The following is an 18269-nucleotide window of genomic DNA, read 5'->3' on the forward strand; positions in this document are numbered from 1 at the left end:
AATAAAATCGGGTAAGGACTCGTGCATGTGCGCTAAATAATAAAAAATGAATGTACTGGGAATATGTGATTATGCACATTTCTTAAAAACTTTAAAGTCGGTCCTTTGATTGATTGAGCTTATTGTTAGTGAAGTCTGTTCTTACATTTGATTTTTATTATTTAACATTGAAGTCAGCAGGCAGCAACACTAAAAAAATGTCACTGTCACAAATCCTTCAAAAGGGTCGTGCTATAGTGAATTGTGGTAAATTAAGTGTAAGAATATCTAGAAATAACATTCACACACATAAAATGAGTGAGAAACCAGCAGAACATGCTAATATCAATGGATTTGAGAGTAAAACTCCTTTCCTGATCGGAGTCGCGGGTGGTACGGCTAGTGGCAAGGTTAGTGATCATACGCAATTTTATTGATTTTTACGTTGAATGCTCCTCAACTTCGCTATTACGCAACTTAGTACTGCAAAATGGTATAGGTTTATTCTATAAAATTGCTCAACGATCAATTTCACGTTTAATATTTTGATGATGGAGTTATGTTTCGAAGAATGTATATAACCTATCAATTTACCTATACAATACAATTGTGAGCAAAATCAACTTCCGTTCTTATTTATATTGTGAACTATATTAAGTTTTCAGAAAACGTTTTCATTACTGTCATCATCGTACCATAATTTCATTCTTTCTCAAAGATCACTGCAAAGATCAAAGTTTACATTCCTTAGACTGTTTTCGGTATATTGTTATTATTTTACAAGTTCTTTGAAATTTTTCTTCTAAAGTATACATCAATCTTAAATTTCAAATAAGCATAACTTAACTCATAATTCTAGTTACATGGAGTGGCTCAAAATATGCAGAAGTACTTAAGTGGGTAGCATGATTATTTACTTGGAAGCACTTATTAGTTTTACAACTTGTTCATTTTAACTTGTTATCTATATAGGATAAGAGCTAATTGCTAATTCCAAGTATACAGGATAAATAAAACTCCAAAATTGTAAAATTGAAGAATCTATACTAATATTATAAAGCTGAAGACTTTGTGTATTTGTTTGAACATGCTAATCTCTGGAACTACTGATCCGATATGAAAAATTCTTTGGAAGGCTATAGGCTATAGCTATAGGTCAAGGAAGGCTATAGCGTGATGATATATATATATAAGATCAGTAGGAGCGGAGCATCAATGATGAATGTTTCAAACTTGGGGGATTTTCTTCTAGTAACTATTCCATGTGGACAAATATGCAGGAGAAGCTAGTTTTTAAATATACTACCATTTTTCCTAATTTGTTATTTACATGTTTCTTTTTCTTTGTTGTAACCATTTTGATAATTTTAAAAATCCTTTATGTAAGATGTTGCATTTCAATTTAAAAATAGAATAATATTTCTTTTTGTAATTCTATAGAACATTGGGAGTATGAAAAAACTAATTCAATAAAGAATAAGTATTCATATACACTAGTAAACCAAACATAAGGACTACAAAGATTTTTCTTACTCTAAAATTCTAAATAATTCCAGTTCAGCTGAAAATGCATTATATCATTTTGCAAACGAGCTGATAAAAGCTCTTTAAACTTCAGGATCCATTTTCACCATAGTTACGAACCACCTCTAGGAAACTTAGTTAGTTAGTGTTGTGGGTTCAGTTTTCCACATTTAGACTCAAAGATGGTCCGTTATTCGTGAAAATAGGGCTGACTAGTTCAGCCAGCCCAGCTCCTTCCAGAAGCTCAGAAGCTTCCTGGGGGGGTTCACAGGCTTCTCGGAGCGTCCTTATTTCCCTAAGGATGGTTGCCCGGCGTGGTGCCACTCCCTCGCATTCCAGGATCAGGTGGGTGACTGTTTCTTCAGCAGCCAGACATCCCCTACAAAGACGACTGTCCGTTGCAGTCATAATAAATAGTTGGTGATTGAGTGCCATGTGGCCGGTAATCGTACCAACAACTATTCTGATGTCCAGACGGTTTAGACTGAGCAGTCGGCACGATAGATGCGGTGATACTTCCGTGAGTATCATTGTGGACTGTCTACAGCCGGTTTGGTTTGCCCAAAGGGCATTGTGAATTGCAGGTATACATTGCCTTACCCACGAGCGCAATTGTCCAAATGCTAGCGGCATTAAGATGGTTGGGCCAGTGACCTTTGTATTAAACCCGTCTTGCTAGTTCATCGGCGGCATCGTTTCCGTGTGATTCGCTATGTCCTTTTATCCACTGGAGGATTACCTCATTATGTGAGGCCAATACTTCCAGGGTTTGGTGATATTCATATATAAGACTAGAGTTGATCAAATTGCTCCCTAGTGCTTTAAGTACAGCGATGCTGTCCAACAGAATCCGGATGTTGCAATCCCTAATGCCTTTTGACAGGACGGCGGTGGCTGCGTGGGTTATCGCAACACACTCGCATTGGAAGATGGAGCTGTGTTGGCTCAGCGTTAGTGATAATTTGATATTAAGGTCTTGTGAGTACACTCCGGCACCAGTGCCAGACCCCATTTTGGTACCATCTGTATAGATGCGGACTTCACGTATGCCGGACTGGTCTCTTTTAATGCGTTTTTACTTGACAATTTTTGCTCTTACCTACGCTATATTACTTGTCGAAGTCGTTTTTCTTTTGTATTCATCTATTAATTTGATAGTAGTCGTGTATACTTAAAGCAGTTAATGAGAAACTATTTTTATATCTAGTCGACAGTATGCCAAAGAATAATGGAAAAACTGGGACAACAGCAGAAGGAACAGACAGAGAGACGAGTGGTATGCATCAGCCAGGACTCGTTCTACCGCACCCTGAAGCCGTCAGAGAGGCTGAGGGCCGAACGCGGACAATTTAACTTCGATCATCCAGATGCATTTGATGATAAAAAACTCCTATCAACGCTTAAAGATATCCTAGCTGGAAAGAAAGTTGAAGTACCTGAATATGACTACATTTCAAACTCTATTAGGTAGATCTTCTGCACTTTTATATATTAATAATTTTATCCATAAGCATCATTCTATTGATTCGTCTTCTTTGATCCTTATTAAACACTGAAGCTAAAATTAAGAAATTAAAACAGACCATGTATTAATTAATTTAAACCCATTATGTCATCAATGTTCTAAAATTATTAACTTTTGTAGTTTGAACTTACATTCGCCTTGCGTTATGAAGGACAATTCAAACCTGACAATTTTTTCGAATGTAATGCCAATCGTATCTGAGCAGAAACCTTAGTTTTTCTCTTAAAAGAATGCATATGCACTGTTATCAAAGGCTGCCTTTTCTAGCTGGGATTTCATTACCAAAACTAATTTGACGATGGAAGCATCCTATGGAAAAAAATCTCATAAACCTCATAAAGACATGGACAAATGCAGACCAAAGTCTCATACTATGTAATGAGAGACTATGAGATCTATGAGAATTTAGTTTAGATATGTCCATGTTTTATGAGTTTTTTTTCCATAGGACAATGCGTTCACGCAAGCCTCTTCTTTCAACAGTCATCGCTCACACACTATTTACCCGGCGGATGTGGTTCTCATAGAGGGCATCCTGGTGTTCTATTTCCCGGAAGTGAGGGACCTGTTCCACATGAAACTGTTTGTTGACACAGATTCCGATACCAGGCTGGCTAGACGAGGTAAGGGATGAGATGGAAACTAAGGTGAAAATTTTACCTGTGTGTTGTTATGATTGTGTCTGAATAATCAATACAATTTTGTGAGTAGTGTGGTATTATTCAACTTAAACGATTAACTTACTAATAATTGTTTCTTTTTAATTATAATTAGCAGATAGAAAAATATTAAGTTTTGGAAAAGATAGGTATCCTATTAACTTTCTTCAAATGTCCAGCATAATCCATAAGTCATAGTTATAATAAATAAATAAGTCCATAATTGCAGCATCTGTATATCCTTTAAATATTTTTACCATAAGCGTAGATCGAACCTGCAATCGATAGCGCAACAGGCAATGACGCCATCGAACTGATGACCGTGAGGCTGTTGCACCATCGACCAAATTTATAAATAGAACATTTAACTTTTCGATAAAATTTAACATTGTGTATTCCAGTTCCCCGTGACATCATGGAGCGCGGTCGTGACCTGGAACAAGTGCTCAACCAATACATGAATTTCGTCAAACCTGCGTTCGAAGAGTTTTGTCTGCCGGTGAGTACCTTTTATAAAAGTTCAAGCACGATTCACACTTGCAGACTATCCTTAGCACGACTTTATAGTTAACGAGATATTATTTTACAGTTTTTAACTGAGAACGTGTTTAAAAGGCTTTTTCCTTGTATAAGTTTTATTAATACTTTGTTTATTAGATTGTATAATCTATAATATAAAAATGAGTCGCTGAATGTGTTGCTAAGCGCAAAACTCGAGAACGGTTGGACCGATTTCGCTAATTCTTTTTTTAAAATATTTCTTGAAGTACGAGGATGGTTCTTACGGAGAGAAAAATTCTAAAAAAAAATTTAAATTTCCTGAAAAAGTCTAAAAACAACACTTTTCTATACTCCCATACAAAAGATTTGTGATAATACTTAAAAGTCAATTTGAACTTTAATACCATACGATAAAGTTTGTGTTAGGCGATACGAAGTTCGCCGGGTTAGCTAGTAGTATATATATGTATCGGTATTATCTCAAAAATTTTAAGCATTGTACAAGTTAACACATTAAGGGTGAATTGAAACAGCACTGTAAGAGGAGAAACAGTCAAGCTCTAGTTTCAGGATAGCATTTGATTTTCCAATAACTTAATTAGCTTGGTTGAATATTTTTATCAATATTTTTTCATATTATTTTCTCGTTTCCACAGACGAAGAAATTCGCTGATGTCATCATTCCTCGCGGTGCAGACAATTTTGGTAAGTTCTCAAGAATTTCATCCATTCATATTTTAGCCGTAAAAACAATAAATGGGTTCATATTACAAAATAACATACATAATTCATTTCCTTTGCATTTTAATCTATTACTAACTGATTTTAATCAACATAATAAAGTAATTTTTCAAAAAAAAGTATATTTTTGGTTTCTTATACTTTCCTAACACTTCCTAAAATAAACACGCTATACGTTAAGTAATTTTTTTTTTCATATAAAATTGAAGCAAGATAAGAACTTTGAATCCGTAAAAATGTATCATTTCTATGTATATTTATCAGAAAATAGTATAGTTATAACAGTCGGCTATTACCGTGTAACACAAGCATTAGGTTGCTTACCATAGGAACAGACAACCGTGTGTGTATGTTATATGATATTTATTTATTATTATTATTATTTATGTCTAGTCATTGTTTTTTTTTAAATATATTATCTGTCATTGTCATCGCCTATGACTGTTTTTTTATTATTATTTTTATCTGTCACTGATATTACGCCCATGAAAAGTGATATGACACAAAACGTGTACAGACAAATAAACAAGGTAAGTTTAATTAAAGGTCATAGCCACTGCAATAAGCGCGTCGTCGTTCTAAAACCAAACCCCTTCTTGCAGCGGCTATGCTCTTATGTAGCTGCTAATATAATTTCGACTTTATGTTTATTTAAATTAAAGTCGATTTTCCGTTGTTGCAGTGGCTATAGACCTTATCGTGCATCATATATGGGATATAATGTATAAGAAGCGTCCGGAAGTAAACGGGTGTAACGGTCACTTGGAGGTGGACGAAGGTAGCGGGAGGAGGTTGTCCGGCAGTTCGGAGGACACATTGAGTCGATAGCTTTGATAACGTTTCACATATCGACGGTAGAAGACGCAAACCTCTTACATTTTTCTTTTTTTTTTTTTTTTTAATGTATTAGACAGAAAATTTTAAACGGCAAAAACCAGTATTTATGTTGGGAAATTATTTAATATATTTAATGAAAAATGAAAAAAAAATGCCGCAAAACAACTGTAGTTAGATATGCCTGAATATTTGACATTAATCATTTTTATTGTGTATCCTGTTAAAAAATAAAATAACCACGTACAGGTTTGCTATCTTAGCCGTCGACATTACTTGAGTATGAAGGTATTTTATATATTGTTTCAATTTCTTTAAAACTATTGTATATATATATGTTATATACATTGTTAAGGTATTCTTTCTAAGTCTTCGCTTTGATCGTTGCTTGAGTGATCATTCAGGTAGATTTGTAAAATAAAAAAAAAAATATTTTAGTTGTACCCCAAATATACCTAGTAATAATTAAGTTTGTTTTAAAAATAATTTTTAAGGGAAAAATAAAGCATAATAATATCTTTAAAAAACTGCAATATCTTTAACTCTATAATTAGAATTTTATATCATAATGCAATTGAAATACTTTATACATGGCAACCCTGTTTTTTTATGAACTGCCAAATTTGATATTCGTTAGCTTAATAATTTAAAAAAAGAATATAACGTATATTATTCTCTTACGACCATTGACCAGTGACTTTTTCACTTATAATATTACTATATTTTGAATATAATTGAAGTTACTTATACTTATTGAATTATACTTTAATAAATAAATAAATAATAAATAAAATATACTTTATTATTACTTAATGAAAACAATGTGTAATAATGTAACATTATCATAATTTTTTTTTTGTATGAAATGATTGATCCATTTGATTCCTTGTAAAACCTGTAAAAAATATTAAATGTATACTAATACCGTTGCCTTACTATATTATAGTTATTTAATATAATAAGGTATCATAACACTATACATATACAGTAATACCTAGCTTTACGCGACCCCGTTATGCTCGGTTTCATTATAACGCGAGTTTAAAATTGATTTGGAGACTTCCTTTTGGTCGCGAGAATCCCCGCTTTCTCCGGATATCAATTGAGATTTAATTGAAGAATTGGTTATTCCCCGTCCTACGACTATGTTCTATGGAAATTCTCTCGTTTGTTTCGTTTCTTCCTTTATCTCGGCTGGCAGTCGTGTAATGTTGTATAATGTGTTAATGTTTGTTGAGGATCCATACATTATTTAACGCTACGTTAAAAATGCACCTATAAAAAAAGATGGTAAAGCGTGAGTTTCGAATTGAAGATGAAATTATTAAGAAGGATGGAAAACGGAAGCAAAGCAACAATTGTTGGCATAGATTTTGGACTCCAAAATCGACTGTGAGAACGATTTTTAAAAATCGAGAAAAAATTAAAGCTTCCAGCGAAAGTTCAACACCTATAAGTGCAATTAAACTTTCTCGTTCGAAATCCTTTGTACTAGAAAGAATGGAGAAGTTACTGTCACTCTGGATCGAAGATTATAATATGAATAGGTAGGTAGGTAGATATGCACAAAAGCAAAAGCTTTGTATGAGATCCTAGACATATGATGGTGAAGAAAGTTCACAGAGAAGGTGAAAGTGTTCTTGGAATTAACGTCACGAATTCCGCTTAACGCAATTTTTTTGCCGTACACATCCCTCGCGTAAAGCGGGGTATTACTGTACAAACTTTTTAGTTATGATTTTTCGTTTTTTCTTCGTTTTTACAAGGCGCAGCGAGTTTATAATCTAATCGGATTAAAAATAAATAAATAAATGAGTTATTATAATCGGACTGATAAACATTAAGGATTAAATTGTTTGAAAATGGAAAGAAAGTGTTTTATACTAGTAAAGAACGTGCGTGTGTATATATTACATGTGTGTGTCATTATAATAATGAAACTTTAATTTGAATGTGACATTGACGCGATAGTCGTCGTGCGAGAAGCACGTTTTCTTATTTCAAAAGAATACGCCAAATATATGTATCGATAGCAATATTCTTTGTATAACTAGATAAAAAATAATATTAGCTATATTTATGAAGATTTTGTGTTATTTTGAATTTTTAAAACAGACAACAAAAACAGGTTATTTATATTAATTATTAATAAAAATGCATTTTTTAGATGAAATCCCCAATCGATTGTATTATTTGACACGCACACAATAACAAAGCTAAAAAATGATTATTATAGCACATATGTACTAGGACTTAAATAGTTTTTAAAAAATTAAAAAAAAACACACTGTACATATTATTTGACGCACCTGAATGGTCTGACTCAAGCTGTGACAAAAATGTAAGGAGGTGTTCAAGTGTTACGAATTATGGAATAGAAGTATAATGTGCTTTTATATATGTTTACTTAACTTTGTTATTGTTCGGGGGAGGGTAGGTATTATAATATTACTAAATATGTAAAAACAGTTTATTCTCATTAAAACATTCATATTAAAATTGACTCATAGTCAACTTTGTTTTTTATCCTTATTAAGAGAACTATATTATTTTATTTTTTTCGTAATATTTGAACACCATTGCAGATTGCCCCATTTTATATAATCTGTTAAATTTTGTGATTAAGTGTTGTTATCATAAAAAATATTGGTATAAACTTTAGCACTATACAAATTAACATTCAATATTCCTATCAATAAGGACGCATTTAATTTTTTCGTTATGATTTTTTTATTTACGAGTATTTATGTCTAATATGTTGTAAAGAGTCTTGATGTCCAGTTATAAAAATTTAAGCTTTTTATGTAAATATTTGCTACTTACATATCTATCAATTGTTATAATCGGTATGATTTTGCACAAACGTTTCAACACAAAGTTACTCTGAATGCCAAGGGCGGCTTACCTTTAGTGCAGGGGCAGTTTACTTATAGGCACTCCACCGGAACGCCGAGTGTTAGGGGGAGAGTGGCAAGGACGCAAAGAATCAATTTATAAATATTAAAAAAAAAAACAGCCGATAGATTTTTGTTTAAAGAATAATTACATTTTTTGAGACACTAAGCACGTTTTCGGCTTACATTTTTTCGACGGTGTGCCACGGAATAAATTGCTCCGGCTAAATGGGCTAGAGCCGCCCCTGTTGAACGCTATTATAACGACGAAAATTAATTATCAAAACTTCACACACAAATACTTAATCAAAATGTACTAAAAACACTTTAAATATCATATACAATTATTGTATTTCATAACTGAAATTTCCATTATTTTATGTTCTCTCAATGTTCGGAGTTTATTTCACAATGTATTACTTATAGTCGTTAGGATGACATAAAAGTAATTATAAGGCTGAAACAATGCTTAGAGTAAGAAAAAGGTGTTCAGTATAATTGATAATGGAATAGTTCGTATTTCAATGATAAAACTTATCCTTATTAATATTATTTCTTGCTAGAAAAATGATTTTACAGAAATTGAACTTTTTTTAAGTATAATGAGAGGTCTATAAAATACGTCACACGGAATTTAACCGTTTTTGACACCTCTCTTCTCCTTTGTCATGCTGTCACACTTTCAGCGACACCCCTAACAAATATTACGTCACTAAAGCTGGAAGGCTAGCTGTCTCTACTAGAAATTAAATTTTGTAGTCATAGGAAAATTCGAGAACTAATTAATATATATGAATGAAATGAAAAAATAACGAAGTGCGAACGTGATGTTTCCTTAAACCCTCCCAGATATGACAATGGGTCTCCCCATTGTCATATCTCATCACGCTAAACAAAGCCCACCACTCCACCTTATCGCTAACGTATTTTATTGACGATCCCTTATGAATAATATGTGAATTTATAAATCTTAAAATATTATAATTTTTTTAAGAAATGATTCGCTTGAATTGTTTAAATGCATTTATATATCTCTCAAAGGATAGCACAAAGTCTGGGAGTGTTGTTCTAATGTTTGAAAAAGAGTTATTTTAAATTACGACCAAACTCAAAATAAGTATTATTAAACTGTCTAATAAGCTTCAATTTTTTTCTCTAATCTGTTTTTTTTTTTTGACGTCAATCCAAGAAGATTTGACTAACTTGATATTCCACAAAAAAAAATTTATTTTTGTTTTATGTTATTTATATATTGCATTTCTTATTAAGGCATTAAACTACAACCACAAGACTGTTTACAGTGTATACTTAACGTCCTCTAACATAATATTAATTATAAATTATCTAATGATATGTGTACTGTTTTCCATTTTTATTGTATAATTCTGTATTTATATAAATATAATAACCCATAGTATTGCCGATTAAAAAAAAACTATTAGCCAAATCAATGAGATCTCCATCCGAATTCCGATAAATATATGTGATAAAATGTAATAAAAAAAAAGTAAAACTATGTAAAAACTAAGTAAATGTATAGTTCTAAGCTAAAGTGTAATTTAGATTACTATTAACTTTATTAATAAGCTTTACGAATATAAACAAATTACATATTATACATATGAATATTTTTACAACTAATTTCCTAAATTTATTCAAAATAAACTGTAATGTAATAAAAAAAATTAAGGACAAAAAGTATGTTATTCCCTTTGTTTCTACTTATAAAAATAATTTTAAGACTTATAATGTACTAAACTCAAAAGTATTTTCAATTATGCGTAACTTAAGACTAATGTGACATTCTTTTGACATAATAAATTTAGTGACACTGCTAGCCAAAATCATAAATCATTAAATTGATGAATATTATTGTTTATTATATATGTACAAATTTAATTATTTAGTTTTGTTTTACTTAAAATGTATTTTCAATGCACTCGAATAAATTGTTTCAAACTTTTTAAGATAGATGATTTTAATTCATTTCATTAACCAAATACAAGTAATGACACATTGTTGTAATGAAATCTTTCTTGCATAAAGCACGTGTTTAAACATTCTGTAATACTAAAAGTACATGGAGATGGTCATTCAAATAAAGTCGAGTGTAATATCTTGCACAAATCTGCACGATTGTGTCTTCAAACTAATTTGCATGTTGTAATATTTTAGACTAAGATACAACTATAATAAGCCAATTTAAGCTAACAATATATAATAATAAAGTGTTTTGCAAACGATGACCATTTTATTATTTTTTTAACCTATACTAAAACATGAACTACGTGTTATAAAAAGTAGTTTAGTTGTTACAAAATAACTGAATGTCATAATAAAGCAGGTAATTTATATAAACTAGTAAAACAATTGAGAGTAAATTCGCTATTTTAAAATAGTAAATAACTTAAAATTATTTTTGAAAAATTTAGATTAGATTTTTATTATAAACTTGTTCTAATTCTTCGTAAAAAGCATTTGGTTAACTTTGTACAAAAAACAAAAATGTACGTGACCATTTTGTGAAATTACCTCCTGTACTATAAAAACAATCGTATGGCGTAAATTTAAAAGTTGCTCTATAATAATAGTTGTTATTTTTTCGTTGGCGTATTCTCATTTTATCAGGATTTGAACCTGTCGCTTTCGTGCTATGAACCACTCTACTCATAGTTGTGCCAACTCAATGTTCTCTATATCCTTCGAAAAGTGCATTGGCTTATTTCAATAAAAATTTATTTCTATTTTCCAGTTGCCATCGATTTAATCGTCCAACATATATCGGAGTATCTGAAGAAGAGTCCTACAGAGAAGCCGCCGCTACAGTTGCCGACTACGTCAGTGCCAAGCAGCCCTCAAAGGACGGGTAAGGCCGGACGCCCTCACTAAATTATTATTCGTTAGAGTGAAATCAATGAAGGCAAAGTGAGTGAAGAGACTGGTTTGTTTACTTTGTAATATTGTTTTCGATTATAACTAAAATCGTATTGTGTTTTAATAATCGGTAATTTATTTATTTTTGATTGGTCAATTAGTGATAGAAAAAATTTTGATATAAATAAAAACAAGTCTAAAATATTTCTTTTTATAATGTTTTGTTAAAGGGTTGCAAAATTTGGAACGTTTGTGCCTAAAGTAATCGTTCTAAAATGAGTGATTGTTTAGTTTCACTCTACTCAGCACACTCGAAACACTAAGGCTTTTTTTTGACAATATTCTCCCTCGGGCCCGAAGTCTTGCTATGTACCAATGTAAAAGGCGCTTAATATTAGGGCAGGATTTCTTAGAATTATTTATTACCTATTCTATAATAATTCTTACTAAATATTGCTATACAATGCTACAACACTAGAACAGTTGGCTTCTCTGTTAAATTAAATTTGTTTAAAGTGTAGCAATCATGTTTTGATCAAGCGCCACAAATTAACAGTAATTACATTTTTAAATAAATATCGATCGTAAGATTTGAAGAAGCCATCGCCATTTCCCCGAAATTCTCGTTATGGAAGTTTTATAGAACTTAAAATATAATCTTTATTATAATATCTTCATATAGTTATTTTAAATTACATTAAATACTTAATAAGATAAAAAAGAACTTTTATTTAAAATGCTTAGTAGGTATATATAGATTTTCTGGATTCAATTATAATTATGAAACCAATTTCGTCTAGTAACTAGTCAGTTTAAATTTGAAATGTGATTTTACTACTTATTATAAATTAAAGATACCTACACACATGTGATGTATAGTATTATCTAATACTGACATTTTTGAATGTTTAAAAATTAATTATATTCATATATTTTATTGTAAAATCCGCCTACAAAAAGTTAGTATATTTTTTTATCTTTTCAAATAAGCATAAAAAAAACTGAAAGTAATGTGCGACAAAACGAATTGTTTCAGTAATCTACCAATTTCGATGAGATAGATGTTGTTGTGATTATGTCATATCATGTCAGATTATTACAACAAGAGCAAAACGAATTATTTTGCGAATATAGGAACCGAACTTAAGTCGATTTATAAAATATAAAGATGTTAATAACCGGTCTATATAATATTATCTTATGTTAAGACTTTCAGTAATAGATCATAATTAGGCACCCATTAAAATGAACCAAGTTAATCATTGTTGGTACCTATGTGTATTTATGCTTGCTTTTTGTAGGCTAAACAGAACTAGATTGTTATTACACAAACATTTATTTTTTATTCTTTTTTCATATGAGTGTGGCAATTACAATTAATGATATTCGAGATTAGATTGATAGATATGTAATTTATAATAGTATATAAAGCATTTTAAATTTCCCTCGTTTTAACATATACAGTAGTACTTAGAACATAAGCGATATGTGGGACCGTTAATCGCATTAGTCGAATTCAGATTCGACACATAACAACGAAAACTCAACCAAATATCGCACAATCCCGAATTCGCGTAAATCAAGGTATTACTGTACGTATAGAAGATTGAAATTCTGATAATTTACGAATGAATACATGTTATTTTACATATAGATTATATCTCTTATTAGATTGTCACTAGTAGGTTACACAAGAATAATATGATTATATGAAACATAATTATATCAATGATCACATACCTACTAATATTCTTACTACAGAGTGAATTAAATTATATTTTTTTATCTTTATTGATATTTAAGAATTCTTTAGTTGATATTGTGTGTATATTAATTAAGAAACACTTACTTATAATCATAGACAGTGTATTCTTATATGTTTGAGAATTGTTAATTTACGTGAGCTTTTTTTATTATATACGCTGCGTTAAATATTGTGAATTGCAAAGTATAGGGTTGCCAACGTGACATACAAAACACTGTTTTTTTTTTTAAAGAAAATAAGAAAAATTTATTAGATTTCAAAAAGTTATTGTTTTATGCAAGAAACGTGTTTGCTTACAACGCTTAAACATATTTGTTACTTATTTTTATATAAGTAGATTGAATTTCTTTCACACTCGTAGTTGAAAAATTAAGTGAATATGTTTCAAATTGTAGGATTTATATAAATAAGTATTTTTTGGTTCTGTTAAATTCTTCAATATTATACAAAAATATGTAATTTCAAATATATACAAACAAGAGAACAAACAGTACGATACTACATATAACGGCTGGCAATTCTAAAAGCGTTCGAGGCTTTTTTAAGTTCTATAACTCGTAACGTCTTTTGAAGAAAAGCATCGAAGATGCTGTTTTGGAGCATCTTTTGAATCTGTAAAATTAGTAGCATATAAGATTTAACTAGGAAGTACCTAGCAGCAAGTTGTAAATGTTTAATACTCTGCACTTATGAAATTTATTTAAAAGAAGCTTGACGAACACATCTTCTAGTCTATAATATTATACGATACAATAATCATAATTAAGAAGATTGATCAAAGAACTTATTCATTGTTGCTAATTATAATTACATTGAAACAATTTTAAAATTTCATACAAATTAACCGTGACTGATAATGACTAGTCAGATGATTAATTTGTATTTAAATCGTATTTATTGGAAACGCTAACCAAAAATATGAAAGTATTGGAGCAAAGCAATTGGAGGCTGTTAAATTTGGTTGTTATATTAATTAATTAAGTGACGTATTTGAAGATACCGATCAATAGTTTTGTGTTATATTTATGTAATTTATTATAATATAAAATAGTAAATTTGTGGACTACTTGATTTGTTTGCGATTGCTTAAAATATTTGAATAAAAATAATTTAAAAAATTATATTTTGTTCGATTTAGAAAATTCTTTAAAATATTCATTTAAAAGTGTCAGTGTGTTTATTTTTTTCTGTTATTGTTATACAAAAAACAAAATCCACAGGCACTTTTATTTTAATCTCAAGCAGTTTGAAGAGCTAGGTACTATTATATTTAAAGTTAACTAAACAGTAGGTACTTAAAAAAAATATCTTTTATAAGACCAATCATCAATTACTGATAACGAGATTAATTAAACCCAGTTCCTATTAAAAAAAAAAACATCGAACACTCATTGTCAGACTTGTGTACGAAGTTCGAAATTGTGCAGTTCGTAACCAAAACGAAACGTTTCATGCATATAGGAACGGGGCTTTAAGTTTTGAAAATATAATTCAGTCAATTATTATTTTCGTACAAAATACGTACTTGGTAATAATGTCATAAGTTATATTATAAAAATCTGTGTATTGTTACTAATAATATATAAAAAAAAATCGAATATCATTCAATCGCTAACGCAGCTTATGACGCCTAATTCTTATGCCAAAGATTTGTTTTTAAATAGATACCTACGACGCTCATTTCGATACGCTACATTCGAAATTTAAAAAAATTCAAACGCGCCTAGGGATTTCATTTTGATTATATGTCCTTCGAAATCCAATATGACTGAGCCACGATAAAATAGGGCAAATTAGTATATTTTAAATGTGTCTAAAATGTACTTAAAAGTTAGATTGTTATAAATCTCACTTGATGTAGTTGAAAAAATATTAGGTAGGTATATTTCTGAAAGTTATATCTAACTAGGTACCTATATAAGTGTAGGATATGTAACTAAGATGCCGTCTACGTAATTATTTAAAATTGTATATTTATTTAATCAATAATGTTATAAACACAATATAATTGTTTTGTATGTTAAACGCTATATTTAAAACGCCGCATCCTTTCCGTAGTAATAGCTTGTTAATTAGTAAACACAAAATGTACAAAGATTATCATTAAATGTATTTTATTTTTGTTCTTTTTTTTCCTCTTTCTTATATTTATTGTTTGAACTAGTTTGAAGTAATAAATGTGTTGTCTGAAATGTTATTATAATTTGTAATGAATAAAACTATTATTTAAAATAAATTAATTATCAATAAGTCCCTGTAATTAGTTAACTTATTTTTGGGTTATTGACTGATACTTGAAACTAAGTACGACTACGTAAAATATTTAATTATATTGTTTCCTAATTTTTATGCGAATATCACTCATTATAATAAAACAACTTTTTTGGATTTTATCGTGGTTTATTAAGTTTTTTCGATGCCCGTCGTTTCGGATATTTTACAGCAACCATGGTCATGGGAGGACTGATATTTTATTATAATATTTTAATACCAAGATAACTCCAAAAATCGTATATTCTTGACTTTTTACAAACGAACATTTTATACCTTCCACTTTTACATTGCAAAACACTTATAACACTTATAGCCTATGTTCCTCTTCGAAATTTAATGTAATTTTATACTTAACAAAATTTTCAAAATGATCTAAGCAGTTTTGACATGAAATACGTTTATATTTTTATTTGTATAAAGTACTATAACAGCTAGTAAAATTCTCAATCGCTGCTACGAGCCTTTAAAAAAATATTGTTAACAAACACCGCTTACATAAGATAAAATACAATAATAAATGCTAAATTACAAAGCATTACATTATATTATAATACACAAAAATAAAAATCCCACTCAGTTTCATTGCCCCAACACTGATTTTCAGTGACCACCGTGTACACTCGTATAATAACACCAAGAAATACAAATAAACAGCAGGAAAGCAGGAACATAGCTGTCGATCTGTGTTTTGGGATTTGGAGCCTAAGTAAGGAAGCCCTTGTGACATGTTCATTGGTGTTATCATTTAACCAATGTAGCTTGCTACTACTAACTTGACTACTTACTAACTTGCTGTACGTAGCATAAAAAAAAACCATAGTTGTAAATAATTATCTTAATTATTAACCTACATAAATATATCGCAGGCTTCAGGACAGAGGGGCGTATAAGCAATACCCCTATTTTTCAGGAGACCAAAAAAACTTAATAACTTTTTTTTCAATGTATCTCTTTAGCTGAAAATTTACATGTGTCTATGAAAGTACTTCCATAAGAACGTGAAACGCTCATTTTTTTTGTAAGTATTTAAAAACTTGCAATATTGCACTTATTTCTATTTGGCTCGACAGTTTTAGGCAAACCGTAGGTCATTTTTTCTCAGAAAATGCTTTTATCGGATGGACGTATAATAGAAAACTTTTATATACAATGAAATATTTAAAAAAACATCTGAACTTAGCACAAGTATCGTAAAATGTCATTAATAAATATTTATTATTTCATTAAATGTAGTATTTCTACCATTTTTAAAGATTACACGTCCATCTGGCTTGTCAAAACTATAAAATTAGTTTTATTCTAAGACAGACGTAAAGACTATTTAGGGTTAATTTCGATGGTAGTTAAATAAAAGAAGACACAAAAATAGTTTAAAATATTATTATTATTATAAAAGGAATTTGTTTAACAAATCAACTTTTAAAAGCAATCAAAATCTTAGCATAATTATTTAAAATATTATTATTATAAAAGGAACTTGTTTAACAAATCAACTTTTAAAAGCAATCAAAATCTTAGCATAATTATTTAAAATACTATTATTATAAAAGGATCTTGTTTAAGAAATAAACATTTAAAAGCAATCAAAAACTTAGCATAATTAACACTCTAGTACTACAATGACAATTATTGTTTCTTTGGTCCTAATCAACATTCCAGAATTGCAATGATCTATGATAGTCTAAAAGTTTAGAACAGTATTAAACGTGAGTATTAAAGAAAATAAGTTTATCTAAATAGCATAAACTACTATAAAAAATCTATAAAGATAAAAAACACGAATGACGTAATTTCTAGGGTATTATAGCTTAGTTGCACTTAGTACTTTCCCTTTAATTGCTTGCAATGCTGTTATAATTTTGAGCAGGTACGAGCAAATGACCGATCTAAACCTAAATAAAAAAAGAGAGAAGTTCAAACATCTATAAAATGTACTTATTAATTCTTTTTCCCTGACCGACGTCTTAAATAGGAGGCTCGTGTTGCAGATAATTCCAATTCGTCATCATCTTGACGAGGCCTAATCTGAGGCAACGATTCTGATACAGACTGAACAGGTAGCTTTTCGTAGTAGAAGTGATGATTCTTGGGTATCGTCCCATCCTGACACATAGCCATCAGATCTCTATGTTTTATTTGTTTTAACAAAATTTGTCCAGGGTACAGTTTTGCAAGATGCGAATTACGTTCCGATCTTGTCACTCTCTCCTTTAACTTTATCTTTGAATTCTTCCCAGTAATCAAATTTGAAATAAAACGAATGGGGAATATCTTTATTTAATCGTAACCATCTTACGTTAGCCCATTGCAAAACAGTTCCATCAGTGGCTTTAATTGCATTTGGAATAATAGTACTTCGCAGTGATTTGAAATCCAAAAAATCTGTGTGTTCCATAACGTGAACATTATATGGTTTGTCTTTACGGGCTAGTCGTATGACATTTTGCCAGTCATCAGGGGTGTAGATTTTGGCATACTCAGAAGCTCGTTCAATTGTCGAGTGCATGTTGTCGCACTCCATGTAGGTGTGACCGGGTTCAAGGAATTTATAGTCAATGACTCTAATTTCATTTTCAGGTGATGTTATGATATAATTTAGCATAGCAACAAGCACAGAATTTCTATTCTGCCCTGGACAGCAGTCAGAAAATGATATTAGGTGATCGACGTTGGAGAGGTTTGAAATATAACTATAGAGA

At 30.3% G+C, this 18269-nt stretch overlaps 1 protein-coding gene across 1 annotated transcript; it reads left to right on the plus strand.

Moving 5' to 3' along the window:
• The first annotated feature begins 194 nt into the window (after positions 1–194).
• Positions 195–6292, plus strand: LOC123666258 (uridine-cytidine kinase). The gene is made up of 6 exons (XM_045600433.1): positions 195–389; positions 2711–2970; positions 3512–3651; positions 4089–4186; positions 4845–4893; positions 5612–6292. Exons 1-6 carry the CDS (start codon positions 198–200, stop codon positions 5755–5757), a joined length of 885 nt encoding a protein of 294 aa, XP_045456389.1. The 5' UTR covers positions 195–197; the 3' UTR covers positions 5758–6292.
• Positions 6293–18269: the final 11977 nt, after the last annotated feature.

Source organism: Melitaea cinxia, chromosome 2 (genome assembly GCF_905220565.1).
Source record: "Melitaea cinxia chromosome 2, ilMelCinx1.1, whole genome shotgun sequence".
Lineage (NCBI taxonomy): Eukaryota > Metazoa > Arthropoda > Insecta > Lepidoptera > Nymphalidae > Melitaea > Melitaea cinxia.

What these genes read in the sequence shown, in the direction of transcription:
- LOC123666258 (XM_045600433.1), top strand. Translation starts at nt 198, where the DNA reads ATGTCACTGTCACAAATCCTTCAAAAGGGTCGTGCTATAGTGAATTGT. An exon ending in TACCAGGCTGGCTAGACGAG is followed by an intron (nt 3,652 to 4,088) that starts GTAAGGGATGAG and finishes TGTGTATTCCAG; the next exon opens with TTCCCCGTGACATCATGGAG. An exon ending in TCGCGGTGCAGACAATTTTG is followed by an intron (nt 4,894 to 5,611) that starts GTAAGTTCTCAA and finishes CCGTTGTTGCAG; the next exon opens with TGGCTATAGACCTTATCGTG.